General features: G+C 49.0%; 1 protein-coding gene across 1 annotated transcript in view; it reads left to right on the top strand.

Moving 5' to 3' along the window:
• LOC147103254 (mannosyl-oligosaccharide 1,2-alpha-mannosidase IA-like) overlaps positions 1-22,149 on the top strand; it is a 216,401-nt gene that overhangs the window by 113,711 nt on the left and 80,541 nt on the right. Inside the window, 1 exon segment of the mRNA XM_085962703.1 lies at positions 5,484-5,607. Within this exon segment, the coding sequence (XP_085818829.1) occupies positions 5,484-5,607 (124 nt within the window).

The raw sequence follows: 22,149 nt of genomic DNA, 5'->3' as shown, positions 1-22,149 counted from the left end.
GCAGAATTGGAGCAGTCAGCAGCCGGGCCCTCCAGGCCCAGAGCTGGTCCAGGCCGTCCCTCAAGGGCATCTGCCGACTCAGTTTCTGACACTCAGCAGCCTTCCCCCAGCCTTGCTGCAGCCACTGGGGTCCCATTGTGGAGGAGCTGCAGGGTGGGAAGGGGCCAATCTCGCAAGCAAAGCAGATCACCCTCGAAGGGCACAAAGTAGGAGGTGTGGCAAAATGCTGTTAATTTTTTTACTGAAGGCCGAGGATCGTGGTCATTTTTTGTTTACTCTTTTGTTCATTGTCTCCAGGTTGTGAGAGCCAGTTATGTGTCTGACTGCTTTTTTGGGGGTTTCTCTCTATTACTTTGTCATGCGGGAAGGGCACACAGTTTGTTAAATAAAGAAGTGTCTTTATTCAGATTGTGCATGAACTATTTGTTGCCTTGACCGGCTCAGGGGTTGCGGAACGGTTCCATTCATGTTCTTTCAATGGCACAAGCCATTCCCTCAGAGGGGGCCTAGAACCGACTTGCAATAAGCTGCTGACGGACGGCCCTTGCACTTTGTGCCTCCCTCCCGTCTTGGTGCTCCTCCTCCTCTGCTGGTGCTCCAATGTCTGGTGGCAGTGGCTGAGTCCTGAGGATTGCCAGGTTATGCAGCATGCAGCACACTACAACGAACTGGGAGACTCGCTCAGGTGAGTACTGAAGGGCTCCCCCGGAATGGTCCAGACAGCGGAACCGTTGCTTTAGCATGCCGATTGTGTGCTCAGTGATGTTCCTGGTCGCTTGATGGCTCTCATTGTATTGTTCTTCAGCAGGGGTGCTGGGCGCACGGAGCGGGGTCATCAGCCAGGTGCACAGAGGATAGCCCTTGTCCCCGAGAAGCCAGCCTCCTGGGTGAGCCGGGGCTTCGAAAAGGTCTGCCACAGAAGTCTGGCGCAGGATGAAGGCGTCGTGGCTGCTGCCATTGACAGCTAGTATCAGCGGGCATTGACAGCTATTATCAGCTGTCTGTGGTCACACACCAACTGGACGTTCAACGAATGGAACCCCTTCCGGCTGCGGTAATCCTCGGCATTTTTTGCGGCGCCCGCAAAGCCACATGCGTGCAGTCAATGGGGAAGCCCGTTATTCTTGCAAATCCCATTGCGCGCTCTTGCTGCTTGTCCAGGGTCATGGGGAAGGAAATGTACTGACGTCTCCTTTTAAAGAATGCATTCGGGACTTGGCGGATGCAGCAATGCACTGCGAACTGGGAGACATTGGCAATGTCCCCAGTAGCGGATTGGAAGGAGCCGGTGGCATAGAAGTTGAGAGCCACTGTCACCTTCACTGCCACTGACAGAGACGTCCTGCTCCTCAGTTGAGGCTGCAGATCTGGCTGAAGCAGGTGGCAGAGCTCAGTGACCACCTCCCTGCTGAATCGAAGCCTCCGAAAACACTGCTCCTCAGACATGTTGAGGTATGAGAACTGTTGGCGGAATACCCTGGGAGGGTAAGGCCTCCTGTGCCGACGCCTGTTGGCCCTCCTCCGTCTGGCCATGATTGGCACTCTCTCTCGGCGTCTCTGAGCCCTCTCAATGCAATGGAGAAACCCAACGTTTCCACCCATTGCAGCCCCCATAGTATGTGGCCACTCAAGGTTATGCCAGTGAAAAATCAAACCAACCACAAAGTTCTGGGCCGAAGCCAGAAGTACCTCTGCGAGCGCTGACTCAATGCAGAAAGCTCTCTCCCTTTGTCTCTCTGCAAATCTCTCTCTCGCACAGAAGGAGTGGTCCAAAAATGGCTACCACAAAGAAGCCAGGAAGAGCCCCCTTTAAATAGCGCCCCCACAGCGACTGGGAACCGTTCCAGTCAACCAGTCGCTGGGAGCGCCAGGCGGAAAGGAGGGGGGCGCCACTGAAGTTCCGTTTCGGGCCGCCCCAAGGGCGTTGCACCATGAAATGACGTCAGGATCTGCGCGCGCAGCTGAGCGGGTGTTGCGGTTTTGCGCCTCCGCTCAATTTCACCAGAGGCGCAGGCCTCGCTGCGCACGGGCGCTAGCCACCTCGCGCCCCACTTATCGCCCTCTTAAGGCGCTAACGGGTGGCGCTAACAACTGAATTTCTCCCCCGTTGAGTGTTGTGGTGACAGTAGCATAGATACGAATTTGAGCAGTCATGGAGGTGAGGCAGGGACAAAGGTAGGTGATGTTTCACCAGTGGAAGTAAGTGGTCTTGGTCATGGAAATGATGTGAGGTTTGAAACTCGGTTCTGAGTCAGCAGGAAGTGGAAGTTTTACACAGCCTGATTAAGCCTGATTGAGTGGTTGAGTTGTGGGGATTGAGATTGGGGGGTGGGAAGATAGTTGGTGAAAATTTTAACTTATTCTAGACTTAATGCCAGACAGGTTATGTTTTTTTTAATTCATTCCGGGGATGTGGGCGTCGCTGGCAAGGCCAGCATCTATTGCCCATCCCTACTTGCCCTTGAGAAGGTGGTGGTGAACCACCTTGAACCGCTGCACTCAGTGAGGTGGAACTACTCCCACAGTGCTGTTTGGGAGGGAGTTCCAGGATTTTGACCCAGTGACGATGAAGGAATGGCGATATATTTCCAAGTCAGGATGGTGTGTAATTTGGAGAGGAAATTGTAGGTGATGGTGTTCCCATGCGCCTGCTGCCCTTGTCCTTCTAGGTGATAGAGGTGCTACCAAAGAAGCCTTGGCGAGTTGCTGCAGTGCATCTTGTAGATGGTACACACTGCAGCCATGGTGCACTGGTGGTGGAGGGAGTGAATGTTTAACACATCTGACAACACAGAAGTGGGTTGTGGTGTCAAGGGAAGTGATAGATCTAGGTATCATCAACATACAAATGGAAGCTTGACCCAGGTCCTGTGAATGAGGTTGCCAAGTGGAAACATGCAGATGTGGAAGAGGAGGGAGCCAAGGATAGATCCTTAGGGAACTCTGGAGGCAACTGTGCTATAGTGGGAAGATATGTGGGGGTGGGAAGAAAACCCATTGTTGGAGATGTGCTGGAATCATGCAACAGCAACTTCACATTGCTGGATAGGTGATAGAAGAGGATGACATGGTCAAACAAATCAAATGTCATGGACAGATCAAGGAGAGAGAGAATGTGTAGCACAGAAACAGGCCATTATAATGGTGGTTTTCTCCATGAGCGCTCTAAAATAAAAGAAAGACCTACATTTCTATAGCGCCTTTCACACCCTCGGGACATCCCAAAGCGCTTTACAGCCAATGAATAACTTTTTGAAGTGTAGTCACTGTTGTAATATAGGAAACGCAGCAGCCAATTTGCGCACAGCAAGCTCCCACAAGCAGCGATGTGATAATGACCAGATAATCTGTTCTTGGGTGTTGGTTGAGGGATAAATATTGGCCAGGACTCTAGTCTAATCCCACTGTCCTGATCAGTCCCTGTACTGCTTAATATGGCTCCTTTTCAAACAACTAATTCCCTGTTGAAACAGAATTCATAAATTAGTTTAACAGCGTTTTGTGGCAGACAACTGAACAGTCAAACTGCCCTCTCTGTGTAAAGAGATCTTTTACTAACCACTCTTTAATTCATTTTATGATTACCTTAAATTTATGTTCATTCGTTATAATCTTGTCAACCAGTGAAGACAATCTATATAGAATTACATAGAATATACAGCACAGAAACAGGCCATTTGTCTGAATGTTGTAAATAACTACAGAAAATGCTGGAAAAACTCAGCAGGCCAGGCAACATCCGTGGAGAGAGAAACAGAGTCAACGTTTCGGGTCGAAACCCTTCTACAGAACTGAGAGAAAAGGCAGGAAATGAAACAAAAGGCAGTTTGGGGGCTGGGAAATGGGGGAGGGGATGAAAGAAGAGACATTAAGAGATATTCAAGGTGAGACGAGATAGTAATAGGACAGGTAAAGAAACAGACAGTGGCTCGAGATGAAATGTGAAATGCGCCGGCAGAGTGAGAGACAGCTGCCATGTGGGAGAGAGAAAAAAATAGGAAAAGTCACAAACCAAAAGTGTGGATAAAAAATATAATAGGGGCCGAGGTTATAATCTGAAGTTGTTGAACTCGATATTGAGTCCGGAAGGCTGTAAAGTGCCAAATCGGAAGATGAGGTGCTGTTCCTCGAGCTTACGTTGAGCTTCCGTGGAACAATGCAAGAGGCCGAGGACGGTGAGGTCTGAGTGGGAATGGAGCAGTGAATTGAAATGACAGGCGACCGGAAGCTCGGGGTCCCCCTTACGGACTGAACAGAGGTGTTCCGCAAAGCGGTCACCCAATCTGCGTTTGGTCTCCCCAATGTAGAGGAGACCACATCGTGAGCAGCGAATACAGTATACTAGATTGCAAGAAGTACAAGTAAATCGCTGTTTCACCTGGAAGGGATGTTTGGGGCCCTGGACAGTGGGAAGGGGGGAGGTATAAGGGCAGGTGTTGCATCTCCTGCGCTTGCACGGGAAGGTGCCAGGGGAAGGGATGCTGGGGGTGATAGAGGAGTGGACTAGGGTGTCTCGGAGGGAGCGGTCCTTATGGAATGCTGAAAGGGGAGGGGAGGGGAAGATGCGTTTGGTGGTGGGATCACGTTGGAGGTGGCGGAAATGGCAGAGGATGATCCGTTGAATGTGGAGGCTGGTGGGGTGAAAGGTGAAGACAAGGGGACCCCTATCGTGGTTCCGGGAGGGAGGGACAGGGGTGAGGGCTGAAGTGCGGGAGACAGAACGGACCCGGTCGAGGGCCGTGTCAACCACGGTAGAGGGAATCCTCGGTTGAGGAAAAAGGAAGACATGTCGGAAGCACTGATGTGGAAGGTGGCATCGTCAGAGCAGATGCGGCGGAGACGGAGAAACTGGGAGAATGGAATAGAGTCCTTACAGGAGGCGGGGTGGGAGGAAGTGTAGTCCAGGTAGCTGTGGGAGTCAGTGGGCTTGTAGTGAATGTTGGTCAATAACCTATCCCCAGAGATGGAGACGGAGAAGTCGAGGAAGGGAAGAGTCGGAGATGGACCATGTGAAGGTGAGGGAAGGGTGGAAATTGGAGGCAAAGTGAATGAAATTGTCTAATTCAGGGCGAGAGCAGGAAACGGCACCGATACAGTCATCAATGTACCGGAAAAAGAGGTGAGGGAGGGGACCCGAGTAGGACTGGAACAAAGAGTGTTCCACATATCCCACGAAAAGGCAGGCATAGCTAGGACCCAAGCGGGTACCCATAGCAACACCTTTAATTTGGAGGAAATGAGTGGCATCAAAGGAGAAGTTGTTCAATGTGAGAACAAGTTCAGCCAGGCGGAGGAGGGTGGTGGTGGATGGGGACTGGTTGGGCCTCTGTTCAAGGAAGAAGCGCAGCCTTGAATGTTGTGTTGTGTTCCAGTAAATCTCTCCAGGTAGTTGTCACTTGCTAATATTTTGCATTGATGTAGGTTGGATCATAGCTTCTTCTTGAATGGCAATGTTAAGACTCTTTTATATGTGTGTTTTGCAGTGGAGTTGGTCGGAACTGGGGCTGGGCCTCAGGGGGAAGTAGCATTCTGGCAGAGTTTGGCACCTTACACCTGGAGTTCGTGCACCTGAGTGAGGTGTCAGGTAATCCAAAGTTTGCTGAAAAGGTAAGTCATAACAAACTGGCGATCAAAGATGTTCAAACTTGCTGCATTTTATAGTCAAGCTTCAGTGATTCAATCTCTGATTCTACACTACAGTATAATACCAACACACGCTTTCAGCACTGATACCCTGGAGATTGAGGCTGGGGTTTTCCACTTCTACATTCACCACCCCACGGCTTTCTGCCTGTTTACTTTAATGGCTGGGAAATCTGAGGTTGTGGAGTGCACAAGCAGAAAACCCCAGCTGGTATTTCTATATGAATCTTTTCATTGCAAGTTGTGATGGTGCTCTCCTTCATGAAGCTCCAAAGCAGTTACAGCTGCCTCCCCAAAAATCTCCCAAGTGTATGGCAAAGTTTTGAAGGTCACAGCAGGTTACAACCATGTGACAACCATACTGCAGAGCCCTTCCAGACTTGTGTAAGCAATGAAATGATCCTTGTTGATCCTCTGGATAACAACTCTGTTAGAGGCACGTGGCTCAATGTGGCACTCCGCTGCTGTTGAGGCCTTTCTCAGTGGAGTTATTATCCATGGGAGCAGGGGTTTGGCTTTGTCATCCACAAGCCATTCCTTGACATAATTCTCTTCCCTGAAGAGGTCAGAGAGGGTTGAATTTCAGTGGTTGAAAGCACCAGGACAACTTCGAGCATAACTCGTGTTGACGTGTAGAATCTTTTGCATGTTATCACACAATCTGTATGTTCAGGGAATGGATGCTCTTCCTATTGAGGTAGTTGAATGGGTTTCTGTAGGAGCTTACAAAGCAATGTGGGTGCCATCGATTGACCCTGGACCTTGGGAATGCCAGAAACATCATAAAACTGAATGTCCAATGTCACTTCTGCCTTGCTGTGATGCAATACAAACTAAATGGTACAATTTTAAAGGGGGTGTAGGAATAAAGAAACCTGGGGGTGTATGTACACAAATCTTTGAAGGTAGCGGGACAAGTTGAAATGGCTGTTAAAAAAACACACACGAGATCCTTGGCTTTATAAATAGAGGCATAGAGTACAAAAGCAAGGAAGTTATACTAAACCATTATAAAACACTGGGTAGGCCCCAGCTGGAGTATTGTGGCCAGTTCTGGGCATTACACTTTAAAGAAAAAAAAGAAAAGTGTTGCATTTATATAGCGCCTTTCATGACCTCAGGATGTCTCAAAGCGCTTTACAGCCGGTGAAGAACTTTTAAAATGTAGTCACTATTGTAATGAAAAAACGTGGCAGCCAATTTGTGCACAGCAAGCTCTCACAAACAGCAATGTGATAATGACCAGATAATCTGATTTTAGTGATGTTAGTTGAGGGATAAATATTGGCCAGGACATCAAGGATAACTCCCCTCATCATCTTCGAAATAGTGCCATGGGATCTTTTACGGCCACCTGAGAGAACAGAAGGGGCCTCAATTTAATGTCTCATCCAAAAGACGACACCTCCGACAGTGCAGCACTCCCTCAGTACTGCACTGGAGTGTCAGCCTAGACTTTTGTGCTTAAGTTTCTGGAGTGGGATTTGAACCCACAACCTTGTGACTCAGAGGCAAGAGTACTACCATTTGAACCACAGCTGACACTACACTTTAGGAAGGATGTTGTTACTAGAATGGTACCAGGGATGAGGGGGTTTCAGTTATGTAGAGAGACTAGACAAGCTGGAATTGTTCTCCATAGAGCAGAGAAGGTTAAGGGGAGATTTGTTAGAGGTGTTCAAAATCATGAAGGGTTTTGATAGTGTAAATAAGGAGAAACTGTTTACAGTGGCAGAAGGGTCAGTAACCAGAGGACATAGAATTAAGGTAATTGGCAAAAGAACCAAAGGTGACATGAGAAAAAGTAAATTTATGCAGCGAGTTGTTATGATGTGTAATGCATTGCCTGAAAGGGTGGTGGAAGCAGATTCAATAATAACTTTCAGAAGGGAATTGTATAAATACTTGAAGGGGAATAATTTGCAGGGCTATGAGGGAAGAGCAGGGGTGGGACTAATTGGATAGCTCTTCCAAAGAGCCGGCACAGGCACGATGGGCCGAATGGCCTCCTGTGCTGTATCATTCTACGATTCTATGCCAAACTTGAGTTCCCCAGCTCTCTTGTAAAGTGCATCAGTTACCTGAGGAATGCAGGTCCATACTGCACCCTGGCTGATATTACAGAGATCGTTTCGTAGCTGCCTAAAATGACCCTGTGTCATAAAAGTTGAATGCAGTCATCATCACTATAATAGCCGCAGACAGAACAGTGCAGACAGATAACTGTGGCTGTGAGTTCTCGTAGTAATTGCCACTTTGGTGAAGTGCACACTTCGTAAAAACAACTCCTTAGTAAGGCCCTTATATGACCGTGACTGTATAATCTATGTGGTGGTGTAATAGTGGGGTCCATCATCCCTTAAATGCTATAGCAAAATACTGCAGATGCTGGAAATCTGAAATAACAACAGAAAACGCTGGAAACACTCAGCAGGCCAGGCAGCATCTGTGGAGAGAGAAACAGAGTTAACGTTTCAGATCTGGGACTCTTCATCAGAACTGGAAAAAGCTGGAGATGTAACAGATATTAAGCAAGTGCAGAGACAGGGGTGGGTGGGAGGGGAGGAAGGAATTGAAGGAATATACTCTGCTTATGTAAGAGGCAGGAAAGATAAAATGTTGCAAATGGGAATGACAAAATCATACAGCATGAAAAATAGGGGCAGGGGTTATAGTTTGAAATTGTTGAACTCAATGTTGAGTCCAAAAGACTGTAAAGTGCCTAATTGGATGATTTTGTATCAAATCATGTTGTATGATTTTGCAATTCCCATTTGCAACATTTTATCTCAACTACACTTCCCCATTCACCAACAGTCCCACACTCCTTATCTTTCCTCTATCACTGACCATCACATCGTCCTCTTTCTGACAATTAATATTGATTCCTCTCTCAGTGTACTATAAATTCAGATCCAAATTGGTCAATTCACTCATTAAATAATACATACAAAATGAAACTAATTACCCCCTGCATTCCCTTGGTGCCTGTCTTCCCTGTGCTCCTACGAGGTACTTCCCCAGTGGCTGCAGCATGGGAGGTGGAAGGCTGCTGACCTTCAATTGACGAGACTGCAGATGGCCTTGGAGGACGACCTTGAGCAGCTCTGGGCCTAGAGGGCCCGGCTTCAGACTGCACCATCTTGGCCTGGGCTGCAGCAATTTTGTTTTTGTTGGTTGATGGGCAACCACAAGGGCACTGGCGGAGTGGCAGGGATGGGAGCAGGAATGCTGTCATCCTGAGGGAGGACAGCAGGCTCCTATTCCATGTTGCCACTGCCACTCTCCGGGGCAGCGCCTCAGCAATCCAGGTGATCTGTTGGAGACCAGATTGCTGGTCTGTTGTGATGCATTGGAAGCCCCTTTCAACAGTGGTACCCAGAGCCAGGATGGCAGCAGTCTGAGCTTCAAAGGCAGCATTCAGACCTTAGATGGAAGCTGTTTGTGCTGCACTGGAAGATGTGACATCGGTCATCAGACACTGCATCATGGTGGGTATCACAGGTGTGCTGATGGAGGTGACCACCCATTCTATGTTTGAAAGGACAGGCTCCAAGCTCTGCGCAAAGCCCTGTGTCAAGTTGGAGCTAGACTCCTCCATGCTCCTTGACATTGTGCGCAGGCTTTCTGGCAGGCTTTCCAGTGCACCAGGCATTTGGTTGTGTACACCCATCAGCCGTCTTCTGTAGCCTGTACCATCGAAGTCCTCATCTGACTCCTCTGCAGCAGAACGAGAGCTAGAAATTCGGCTCCTTTGTGCCTGTCATTAGTGCCTCCGGGGGGCGCTAACAGGGCGCAAAGGGCTTATCGCTGGGGGTGGGGGGGGGCGAAAAAAGCGGCTCCCGAGAAATTTGGCGGGACTTTGCTGAGGCACTACCCGATAATGCTGTGCCCTGGGCTGCTGCGCCACCAGCAATGACGTCATCGCCATGCGCTGCGCCCCACTGCGTCCCCTTACCGCCCCGCTGCAGAAATTCGGCTGCGCCCTGCGAAGCTGCCGTGGGCGGTGTCAGCGCCAGCCTCGGGGGTTGCGAACCAGGCCGACCTCTGCGGTATTTATAGGGGAGGTACGGCCGCAACCCGCACCGCCATTTTCTTTTTTTAGCTGACCTTCAGTTTGGCCCTCTTTGGTGGGCCGTGACGTGGCCCTGGCTGCCATCGCGCAGCCCGGCACCGCGTCTCAGTGCCGGGCTGCGGCCGCGGCATCACGCCGCCCTGGTGGCCTAGTGTGGGCCATCGGAGGCCCTGCAGAGTGCGCAACAGCACTCCCCTTTAATTGAAGAGGAGGGGCATGGAAACGCGGCAGCGCTCCGCTGCCAATCGCGCCCCAACATCACCTCGGTTACCGTCCCACCAGGAAGTGGAGCACCCGAGATTGCACTCCACTTCCTGTGCGGGGCGGTAAGCCGAATTTAGCTAAATGTCCGACCTTAACTTGGTTACCACCTCCGAATAGGACGTAACCGAATTTTGCGCCCAAGTGTGTGACTTTGCTCTCCGGCAAGTTGGCACCTGCAGTATCCTTCCCCCACACTGGCTCCTGCGCACTTGTGCCCGATGTCTCACCTTGTGCAGCTCCCTCCTCTATCCTACCTTCTAATGTACCTGCATTGCCAGTCTCTGAACTGGTGGCAGCAAGAGTAAGATTGAATGACAGTGTCACTTCATCATCACTGTCTCATAGAATCTTGGAAACTTACAGCACAGAAGGAGGCCTTTGGCCCATCGTGTCTGTGCTGGCTCTTTGACAGAGCAGTCGTGCTTAATCCCACATCCCCGCTTTTTGTCCGTAACCTTGTAAGTTCCTCATCCTCAAATACCTGTCCAACGCCCTTTTAAAATAATTTATCGAATCAGCTTCCACCGCCTTTTCAAATAAAGCGTTCCAGATACTGATAACTCTCGAGTGAAAAGATTTCTCCTCATCCCCCTCGAGATTTGATATCTATGATCTCTGGTTATTGACCCACTCGCCAGAGGGAATAAGTTTTCTCGATCTACTCTATCAAAACCTCTCATCATTTTGAAAACCTGTTAGGTCACCTCTTAATCTTCTCTGTCCTAACTTTTCCAACCTCTCCTCATAACTGAAGGTGTACTAACAGTGTGACAAGTTTTCATACATGTGCCCGTAGAAATGGTGTCACTCTGGATGCAGACCCAGATATATAGCTTCCTGTGCTGCAAGTTTCTATGATTTTCTGCATCTCTCTCTGTATTTCCCTTCTTTTCTTTGGGTGACAGACTGTGGGTGGCATGGTGTGGGTGGCATGGTGTGGGTGGCATGGTGTGTGGTGTGGGTGGTGTGGATGGTGTGGTGTGGTGTGGCATGGTGTGGGTGGCATGGTGTGGGTGGCATGGTGTGGCGACAAAAGGAGCCACCATTGAATGCTGTTGCATTTGGAATGGGGGTTGTGGGGAAAATGTGGTCCTCAGTGGTTAATTTCCCATTCCATTCCCCAATTATTTGTGCTTCCCTTCACCTCCTCACTCTCATCTCATTCCCTACCCCTTCAACTATTCCCCCATTCCTACCATCCATTTACTCCCATCACTACCTCTCTTCCTTTGAACTACCCACTCAATGCCTGTATCCTCCCCTCCCCTTGCTCCACTGTCATGCACCCTACTCTTCAACCTCCATCATTCCCTCCCAATTCCACTTGCTCCCCCTCAGGCAGGTGGCCAGAAGCCTCCCTACCCTCAACCTGTTTCCCTCCTCTCCTCCCTTGCTATCTGTTTTTCTCAAATAGGCTTTATTTGCTTTCAAAATTCAACTTGTACTTTTTTTGTCCTATGGCTTTAAACTGTAATCTGGGCACCAAAATAGGAGAATTATTAAATAGTTCCTTGTCTTTAAATAATTTAGAAAAAGCAACTGAACAGAAAGCTAGAAGCTAGCAATAAATATTCCCTCAGTACAATTGATTGGTGCCAATGCATCCTGGGAAATTGTGTGCCACAACTCTGAGTAAAAATATAAATTCCAAGCCCAGGCTTTGGGGAGAGGCTGAAGCTTTCAATAAAAACTTTAATAAAGACTCAAGACAGTTCAGTGGATAAATTTAATCATATTCTTGTGAAATATTTAATTGTTTGATCTTTTTTATTTTGTTTATGTGCTTTTTTTATGGTCATTAGGAATTTAAATTGCTGAGGACAAAAACGGCAGCTCAAAAACATTGGCAAAACCCATTGTAACTGTGATGATAAAAATTTACAATGGTAAAAAAATTACATAAAAGTCAAGTGTTTAAAATTATGAAGGGATGGGACAGGGTTGATAGAAAGGGACTGTTTCCAGTGGTTGAGGGTCTAAAACGAGCAGGCAAATATATAAGACTAGCTGAAGTGCCCGGCGGTGCCGAGGCTTTTTCGAGGGCATGTTGTTGTTGGAAGAGAGAGAGAGAGCGACTGGGGGGAAGAGAGAGAGCGACTGGGGGAAGAGAGGGAGGGGAGGGGTGGGGGGAAGGGAGGGGGGAGGGAGGGGAGGGGAGGGGGGAGGGCGGGAGGGAGGGGAGGGGAAGGGAGGGCGGGGGAGGGGGGAGGGCGGGGAGGGGAGGGGGGAAGGAAGGGAGGGAGGGAGGGGAGGGGGGGAAGGGGGAGGGCAGGGGAGGGGAAGGGAGGGCGGGAGGGAGGGGAAGGGAGGGCGGGGGAGGGGGGAGGGCGGGGAAGGGGGGGCGGGGGGGAGGGGAGGAGGGGGGGAGGGAGGGCGGGGGGGAGGAAGGGAGGGAGGGGGGGAAGGGAGGGCGGGGGGGAAGGGCGGGGGAGGGGAGGGGGGGATGGAGGGCGGAGGGGAGGGGAGGGCGGCGGGCGCCCCCGAGGGTCGCGACCCCCCCCCCCCGGAGGTGAAGACCGCCAATTGCGCGCGCAGCAGGAGCTGAGACGCGGCGTCTCTCTCGGCTGGCGGGCCCGGTTGCCAGGGCAACCGTGACGCTGACCAAGCCAGAGAGAGAGACGCCGCGTCTCAGCTGCTCCTGCTGCGCTGCGCGGCCCCCCCCCCCCCTCGAGGGTCGCGGCCCCCCCCCCCCGAGGGTCGCGGCCCCCCCCCCCCCCCCCCCCCCCCCCGAGGGTCGCGGCCGCCCTCCCCCCGAGGTGAAGGACCGCCGATTGCGGCTGTGCGAGACGTCCGGCGGGCCCGGTTGCCAGGGTAACGCTGGACGCTCAGCAAGCCCCGGCAGAGAGAGACGTCTCGGCTCCTGCTGCGCGCGCACCCTAGCGGCGCTGGGCTGAGGCTCGGCCTCCAGCCTTCGAGTGGGGCCGGGAGGTGCCTAGCTCGGGCGTGGGTGCGGAGGAGACGCCGAGGCTTCTAGGCCTACCTGGAAAAACGGGGAAAGGTAGGAAAATTAATGAGATTAGATAAGTTAATTACTTTCTAAATCATTTTTTTAAAAACAATATGTGTTTTAAAAGCAACGTTTTTTTTTAAGACGCAGAAAGCGGGAAAAAGAAAGGAAAAGTTTGGAATCAAGATGGCGGCGACTCACCTCAGTTCAGAACGATAAAGCCCGGCCACACGCGCACCGATTGGCCCGGCGGCACACGCCAGCAACCCGGCGTACGATTGGTCGAGCTCGAGGTCACTCTGTCGCTAATGAGCGGATAATGAGATGCTAATGAGCGGAATGTTGAAGGTTTTTGGGATACCGCGGGCGCAATTTTAGCCCGGCCGAAACGTAAATACGCTTAAAACCGTCTCGGAAGCGTAAGCTTTCTTTGGAGGTAACGCGCGCGTAGGTACGCCCTGTAACTTTCGAGTGCATACCTGCAACGCACACGCGATGACAGATAGACAGAAAGACAGATAGACAGAATGACAGAATGACAGAAGTAGATAGACAGAATGACAGAAGTACCGATTTATATATATAGATGAAATCTGTAAGATTTAAGATAGGAAGCTGTGGAAACAATTTTACACAGAGAGTTGTGAGGCTGTAGAATGCAGTGTTTGAAGCAGAGACCATGAGGGGAATTTTTGCTGTCAGTGCCTGGACGATAATCTGGTGGGGCAAATTGCCAACCCACCAGCCCAATTGAAACCAATGGGACGAAAATTGGGCTGGTTGTACAACTGGAGAGTGATCCACTAATCCAGACTATCGCCCAGGTGCTGAAGGTGAAATTAACTCCAATGTCAGTATTAAAGAATAGATTAGATAAGTAGTTGAATAAAAAGGGAATAAAGGAATATGGGAACAGGGTGAGCACATGGGATTAGGACAATTGTTCATGTGGAGGATAAACACCAACATAAACTGGTTGGGCTGAACAACTATTTTTGTTTTGTAATTACTATGTAATTCTATATATGAAAATAAAACAATTCAGTGGATAAATGTAATCATGTTATTGTTAAATATGTAGATTTTTAATTTTTTTGTTTTGTTTAAACCCTTATTTTGGATATTGGAAATTTGAATTACTGAGAAAAAAAAATTGGTAGATCAAAAATTCTCAATTTTCAGAAAGCAGTTTGAGCAATTTGGGGAAAGCTATCTGATGGCCAAATTGTGCAATTACAGGGAGATAGTATGCAAATTACAAAAAATATATAGCAATAAACAGGTTAACTATTAAAATAAATGAAGTACCTGACCCAGACAATTTATATACAATGTTTTCTGAAGCAAGACTGATGCCATCCAGTCACACCAGAAACTTTGAGCTTTAGCCCCAATTCCATTCCCCTTCCTGACTGCTTGCTTACTCGGGCTCTCACTCATGATGCAGAACCTCAGTATTCTTGCAAAAGTGGCAGCCAACTTGTGCACACAAACCTCAATGAGATGAGTGATCAGTTAATGCGTTCTTGATGACATTGGCTAAGGGAGCAATGTTGACTGGGACACGGGGATGTGCCTGTTTCTTCGAATGGTCCCAAGGGATCTTTAACATCCATCTGAACCACTGGAGCAGGCAGAAAGGATCTCGGGTTGATGTCCTGTCTAAAGGATGGCACTGTGACAGTGCAGCACTTTCTGATTGCTGTGCTGGACTATCAGCCTAGATTATTAGCTTCAATTTGGACTTCATCCTGTGATTTTTTTTTTTATAGATTGTTTTGTATCTGTAAGAAGATGCAGCACTTTGAAGTGTGATGTTTGGGTTGTGATTGATGCATACTAACTGCAAGAATTTAGTATATATCCTGGTGGATCTCCTGTGACATTTTTCAAAGTAGGTCACAGAATACGTTCTGTGTCTTACCTGCCTGTTGTCTTTGTGTTGCTGGAGATCCTATGGCACACAGTACTGGCAGGGGGGCTGCGCCCTCCTTGTTGACTTGTTCTTTCTCTTTTCAGAGATGGGTTGACTTGCTGTACTTTACCAGCATCTTCTATTTAAATTGCAAACCTATTGTAATTTAAAACCTAATACAATTGCAAAATACTGCGGATGCTGGAAATCCAGCATTTTCTGTTATTATTTGTAATTTCAAACCTGATCCTCAGTTTTCCACGCTTTCATTCTCTTCCATTTTCTTACATTTTTCTTAGGCCTCCCACTATCTTAGCTATTCGTACATCCTTTGTTTCTTTAATGTCTGTTATTTTTCCAATGTTTGTATTATTTGACTGAGATAGTCTGTTACATCATTTCACTGATACTTCATCTCTGATGTTATTTTTATATTTTCCCCTCCTTCACCCCCCCTTTTTCTGATTGTTCGAATCTTGTTTTTCAGTTCTGATGATGGGTACGAATCTGAAACATGAACTGTCTTCACTGTACAGATGCTGATTGGCTTGCTGTGTGTTTCCAACTTTTCTGTTGTTGTTTCAGAAGGATTTAGCTTTTTTAGGTAATATGTAGAATACAATTCCCTTCAAAGTGAAGAGCACAACACAATATAAGGAACGATACAGAATTAGCAGAGTTTATGGGAGCGGCTCCATAGATCATTATATAGCTTGATGGCCACATGTATTGCATGTCCATTGTTATCCATTTTCTAACTATTCCTGTTTGACATCTCTGCAACAACTCTTTTTTTCTGCCAATAACACATGTGGCACCATGCTTCATGGTGGATTTCCAGACTGTGATCTTTTGGCTACATTTTCCTTGGTTTCTGATTGAATGTCACATTCTTTAAGTCTTTGCTTCACAAGTATCACAAAGAAAGGTACAGATGAGGGACGCAATTGGCCCATCCAGTTCATTGCTCCATGTAACCAGTTCTGATGAAGAGTTATGCCTGAAATGTTAACATTTTTCTTTCTCTACAGATACTGCCTGACTTTGAGTGATTCTAGCATTTTCTGTGGAGATATACTGTTTTCAGTGGTTGAGGGGTCTAGAACAAGAGAACTTCGCTATAAGATTAAATATAAGGGCCTAGAAATTCACTAGCCTTAGCGCCGCTTTTGAGGCGCTAGAGGGACTAGCGCCAGAGTTATGGCCAGTTGAAAAATTCCCTGGGGCCCTAAAGCGGCGTTGCACCGGTAGCGCTGCGCCGGCACCGATGACGTCATCGGTGTGCGCAGCGTCCCGGTTGCCATGCCGACAGGCCCCAGCGCCGAAATTCGCGAGGCGGCCGCAACTAAGACTCTGGCAACCGAGTCTTACACAAGTTAGCGCCGGCGCATTAAGGTCGCGCGGCAGCCGGCCGCTTTCCCGCCGGCTGCCTGCCCGCACCTCCCTCCCCGGACTCCTCCACACCCCCCCCCCCCGCGGAACAGATGCGTCTGGCCTGCAAGCCCGGCACTTGTCCGAGGTGCCGGGCTCATTTTTGAAAAAATCAAACAGCCAGCGATCGGGTGAAGGCAGCGCCTCCTTAACGGGAGGAGGAGGCCTGCACTTCCCCAGCCTGCCGCACCGCATCGGGTGCCGCAGCGCCGGATTAGCGCCGCAATTCGGCACTCAGCGCCCATTGGGAGGCACTCACGCCCGCCAGTAGCGCTGGCAGCCGTCTGGGCGCGGCGCTACTGAATTTTTGGCGCGCGCAAGGGAATTAGCGCCGGCGCTAAATTTCCGGCGCTAAAGCCCTGGCGCGGCGTCAACTCAATTTCTAGGCCAAGAGATTTAGGACAGCGAGAAGAAGAAACTTTTTACACAAAAGGTTGTGAGGCTGTGTAATGCACCAGAGTTAGTGATCGAATCGGAGACCATGTCAGCATTTAAGAATAGGGTAAATAGATTGTTGACGTAAAGGAGAATAAAGGGATATGAGAAAAGAGTGGGCACATGGGATTACAACTACTGCTCATGTGGACGATTAACGCCAAAATGGACTGTTTGGGCTGAATGGACTGTTTCCATGTTTTAATTTCGATGTAATTCTATTGTGCTCTACAGTGACTGCAGTGGTCGAATATTTCAACATTTAAAAAAAATCATGGAACTGACAAAGTAAATTAGTTTCCCTATGATCAAGGGATGGGCAATAAATGCTGGCCTTGCCAACGACGCCCAGATCCCATAAGCGAATTTTTAAAAAATGATCGATTCAACTCCCTTAGGTGAATTTAACATTTAAATCCTCACCCTCTGCCACTATTGTGAGGCCAGGAATGAGCTTTGTGCTCAGTGTTGCTAATGTACAAATGACATATTCCCAGTATTTGCGTTTCATTATAATATTTGTGCGGATCTACACCTGGTGGAAGATGCTAGAAGCAGTGGGGATAAGATGGGAGCCAACAGAGCAGTGCACACAGAATATTTTACTATATTCTGCTCAAGTTACATTGGAGAACTGGTATAACTCGAGCAGAAAATCCTGCCTGGTATGTTTTGAGTTTATTATACCACCCAGATCTTTTGTGCCTCCCTTCTAGCTAGTTTAACACTTTTCATTAAGTAACTACAGCTCAATTTTTTCAATTTTGTAGCAACTTGTACATATTCAATTATATGTATTGAATTTCATCTGCTATAGTTCTTCCCACTTGTAGATTTTGTCAAGATTCCTGTTGTTTTCGACATTTCGTCAGACATAACTGCCGTCTCTCCCCTCATTTGACATATGCAAATTTGACCAACTTGCATTGCTCTTCTGAATTCAGGTTTTTTATGTAGATGAGAAATGTAGGGCCCCCAGTGCCAATCCTGGAGTAATTCACTAAGTGCAGCTCCAGCTGGAGTATCGTGTCCAATTCTGGGCACCACACTTTAGGAAGGATGTGAAGGCTTTGGAGAGGGTACAGAAGAGATTTACTAGGGTTCCAGGGATGAGGAATTACAGTTATGTGGATAGACTGGAGAAGCTGGAGTTGTTCTCCTTAGAGCAGAGAAGGCTAAGAGGAGATTTGATCGAGGTGTTTAAAATCATGAAGGGTTTAGATAGAGTAAATAAAGAGAAACTGCTTCCAATGGCTGAAGGGACGATAACCAGAGAGCACAGAATTAAGGTGACTGGCAAAAGAACCAGAGACGACATGAGGAAAAACTTGTCTACGCAACAAGTGGTTAGGATTTGGAATGCACTGCCTGATAGGGTGGTGGAAATGGATTCAGTAGTAGCTTTCAAAAGGGAATTGGATAAATACTTGGAGAAAAAAACGCTGGGATATGGGGAAAGAGCTGGGAGTGGGACTAACTAGATTGCTCTTCAAAGGAGCCAGTGCAGACTCGATGGGCCAAATGGCCTCCTTCTGTGCTGTACTATTCTATGATTTTTCCCTTTCTGTCCTTTTTCTTGTCCTAGCTGGCTGTTGAATACAGCTTTGGGAAACCATGGCCGCGATTTTGCCAGCACTCAGAGGGCAGATTTGGAGGCGGGTCTGGAGTTAAAATCAAAATGATTGACAGCGGGTTGCGAACCCGCCTCCACGCGACTTTACAAAGTGTCGAGTCTGCGAGTCCCGATCAGACCTGACACCAAGCGGCGGGAGGTCTACTTAAAGCAGTTAACAGCTTGTTAACTGCTTAGATAATCCGATTTTAAGAGGCTCTTTCCATTTTACTACATTGTCAGCGTGTTGCACGTCGTGCAACAAACATGCCAGCTGATTGTGCCGGGTTCAGCAACTAGCTGAATACTTGACAGCTGCTCCTGCAGCATAAAAGCTGACCTGTAACATGGCTGACTTTCAGATGCCAGAACTTTGTGTTTTGAGGTTTTGGAACACATTTTACAGGTCTATTGAGCGTAAGTGTTTAAGCTGAGATCCATTTGCACTGTGACCTCCTTGGAAAACCCTCTCCCCACATTGACTGAGCGCTTATAACATCTATTCCTCAACTGAGATATATACCAGCGGAATGGGAACCATTTATATCCTCTCATCCTGGTGCTCAGAATTGGAGGAAGAGCAGCCGCGGCAGCAGCAGAACCAGGCACAATAGCAGCAGCAACAATAGAAGCACCAACCTTCTCCTCAGCCACCTGATGCTGCACAGGGCAGAGGGCGTCAGCGCAGGGCTGCACTGTGCCGCAGGAGATACCCCCAACACAGGGTTTACAGGCTGAGGATGAGCTTCCTCAACATGAGTGAGCAGCAGTGCCAAAGGAGGTTGAGACTTCTGCGAGAGGTAGTCGCTGACATCTGCACAATGCTGCACCAACACCTGGAGCCCCGAGGAGCGGGTGGACACTCCTTACCAGTGGCTGTCAAAGTCACCACCGCACTCAACTTCTTTGCTTCAGGGTCCTTCCAGGGATCAGCAGCAGACATCAGCGGCATCTCCCAGTCGGCCGCACACACCTGCATCACGCAGGTTACCGATGCCCTCTTTGCAAAGTCGCACAATTACATCCACTTTTCCACGGATGAAGCAAGTGTAACCGCGCGTGCGGTTGGCTTTGCAAATATGGCAGGCTTCCCAAGGTGCAGGGCATCATAGACTGCACACATGTGGCCATTAGGGCACCCCATCACAACCCAGCTGTATTTGTGAACTGCAAGGGCTTCCACTCCCTTAACGTCCAGCTGGTGTGTAACCACAGGAAGAACATTATGCATGTTTGCGCCAAGTTCCCTGGCAGTTGCCATGACTCGTTCATCCTGCTACAGTCTACTGTGCCTCAGCTGTTCAATCCGCCAACCCAAATTTCCGGATGGCTACTTGGAGAGAAGGGCTATCCCCTGAAGACGTGGCTAATGACACTGATGAGGAGGCCATCAAGCGAAGCTGAGGAGCGCTTCAATGTGAGCCACATTTCCACCAGAAGCATCATAGAGTAAACCATCGGCTTGCTCAAAATGCGATTCAGATGCCTTGACAGATCTGGTGGAGCCCTACAGTACTTGCCAGCCAGGATCTCCAGAATCATTGTGGTCTGCTGTGCCCTGCACAACATTGCACAGCAGTGTGGCTTACCGCTGCAAAGGAACAAGTGGCTCAGCGCCCAGCCTCCTCAGAAGAGGAGGAGGAGGCGGCAGATGAGGAAGACCTTGCAGAGGTAGATGTGCCAGTTCCACCAGCACGTGAGCACGTTGCTGGCCGTGAGGCAAGGGATGCACTAATCCATGCCAGATTCGCGTAAGTTTACGCAGCAAACACATATGGCTGGCACTTCGAAATAAGCATCTGGCCGACCTTCTTAACACACCATACAGCATCTGTACAATAAACTGTGGGTTCCTATCACTCGCCTCACCATCATTATAGATGAAAGGCACCCTGACCCCTCACTATGCAACTTCCATTTCTGAGCACACATAGGCCAACTCTTTGAATCTATGCCATCGCATTTCTTGAATACAATTGAAATAACGATGAGAAACGTAACTTTGTATTCGATCAAAACACCCAAGTGACTACCCTTGTGACTATTTGTGTGTTAACGTTCTCTTACGCGTGCTTCTACGTGGTGCTTCTCCTGTGGCTTCAACAGATGTAGAGGCACCTTGCTCACTTCTATGCTGCGCCTGCTTCGATGCCTTTGGCGGGCATCCTCTGGGTCTGGGAGGGCTCCGCAACAGTCTGCTCACCCTGTGGCTGTGCAGGGGCTGAGACGGCCACCTCAGTTGGGTGAGGAATCTGGGGCTCTGACTGAGGGCTCCGCAGTGGCATGGGAGTCTGAGCACTTAGAGAGGAGCCCATACTTCCTTGTTGTCGACCACCAACAACCCTCTTATGGGTCACCCGCACTTCACTGCTAGCAAGTAGCTGGAGAGCATCTTGCTGCACATCAGTGGGGCCATGAGGACCCATCCCTGTACTGACAGTCCTCATAACGGGGACGTCTATGTACCTCTGGTTCCTCTCCTCAATAGGTGCCCATCTATCCTCCATAACAGAACATCTATTTAGAAGAGTCACCGTGTTCATTTGAGTCTGGCGATTTATGTTCTCCATAGAGGTTGCCATCCTTTCCATGGCGGCACCTACATTTGCCATTGTGTGCACCACGGCATTGCTCATGTTTAAGATGGACTCCTCCATTCTCTGCACACTTGCAGTTACAGTGGTTGCAAACCCTGTCAGAGACTCTTGCACTTGTTCCTGAAGTTCCAGCACCACTCTCTTTCTGGATGGCCCCAGAGGCATAGGGTCCACATGCAGCTGAGCAGAGCTAGGAGCGTCAAGCGGCCTATGATGAGGACTCTCCACTGCTATCCCTGTCTCCACCATCTGCTGATGTTCTCTTGTGAGCTGTGATACACCAGATGACAACACTAATCTATCTCGCGAATGACCCACCAAGGTGTGCATCTCTGCGCTGGTGTTGGGTGCGCTCAATTCTGCTGACGCTGCTCCCTCAGAGGCTGCAGCTTCCTCTGAGGAGTCTTCCTCATGGACAGTGGGAAGGGGGGCTCGCGATGGTCCTGTGGGGGAGTAAAGGCATAAGTTAGACGTGATATTAATGTAGCAGACACATCCCATTGTGCAGATGAACAGAACTCCATCTGTATGAACATCAGATGCCATATCAGTCACTCATGCAATCTAAATGAGAGAGTTGCAAATCTATTTTGTCACCAGCTTGCGCTACTGCACCCGTCTCTCCATCCCCCACTTCCAGCTCCTCTGCACCTCTGACGATGTCGATAGCAGCCTCCTCAGTGGTGTTTAAGTGCGCCATGAAAGGTGGCTGTCCTCTCCCTCTTATTGTGGGCCCTCTTTTCCTGCAATGAGGGACACAAGTGGAGGTTGAGTGTGATTGTTGGAGTGAGTGTAGAGAATCTATAGCATAGATGCTTAGAGGGAGACAAAGATGGAGTGAGGTGCCAATACCAAGATCCCTCCCTGAGTGTTGTTAGTTGTTGCCATTGCATAACAGTGATAGCGAGTGTGAGGGGTGCATAGTAGAATGTTGGAGTAATTCTGTACATAGAGAGGGAGGGATGGTTAAGAGTGCAAGGGATGTAAGGGTATGTTGGGATGTGCAGGAGTAGGTTGACAATGCAGAGTGCTGGTGATGAGAAGAGATGGGGAGCAGATTGAAGGTAAGTGTGATGTTACACTCACTTTTGCTGAGCGTAGCAGATCATTGAACCTTTTCCTGCACTGAACCCAGGTGCGTGAGCACAAAGACCTGGCGCTCACCTCCTCCGCAATTTGCAGCCAGGCTGTCTTGGTTTGCTGAGGAGGCTTCCTCCGTCCATTGGAGGG

Source organism: Somniosus microcephalus, chromosome 20 (genome assembly GCF_052327205.1).
Source record: "Somniosus microcephalus isolate GS21.2 chromosome 20, FLI_Smic_1.0, whole genome shotgun sequence".
Lineage (NCBI taxonomy): Eukaryota > Metazoa > Chordata > Chondrichthyes > Squaliformes > Somniosidae > Somniosus > Somniosus microcephalus.
This window is presented reverse-complemented; position numbering and strand designations above follow the sequence as displayed.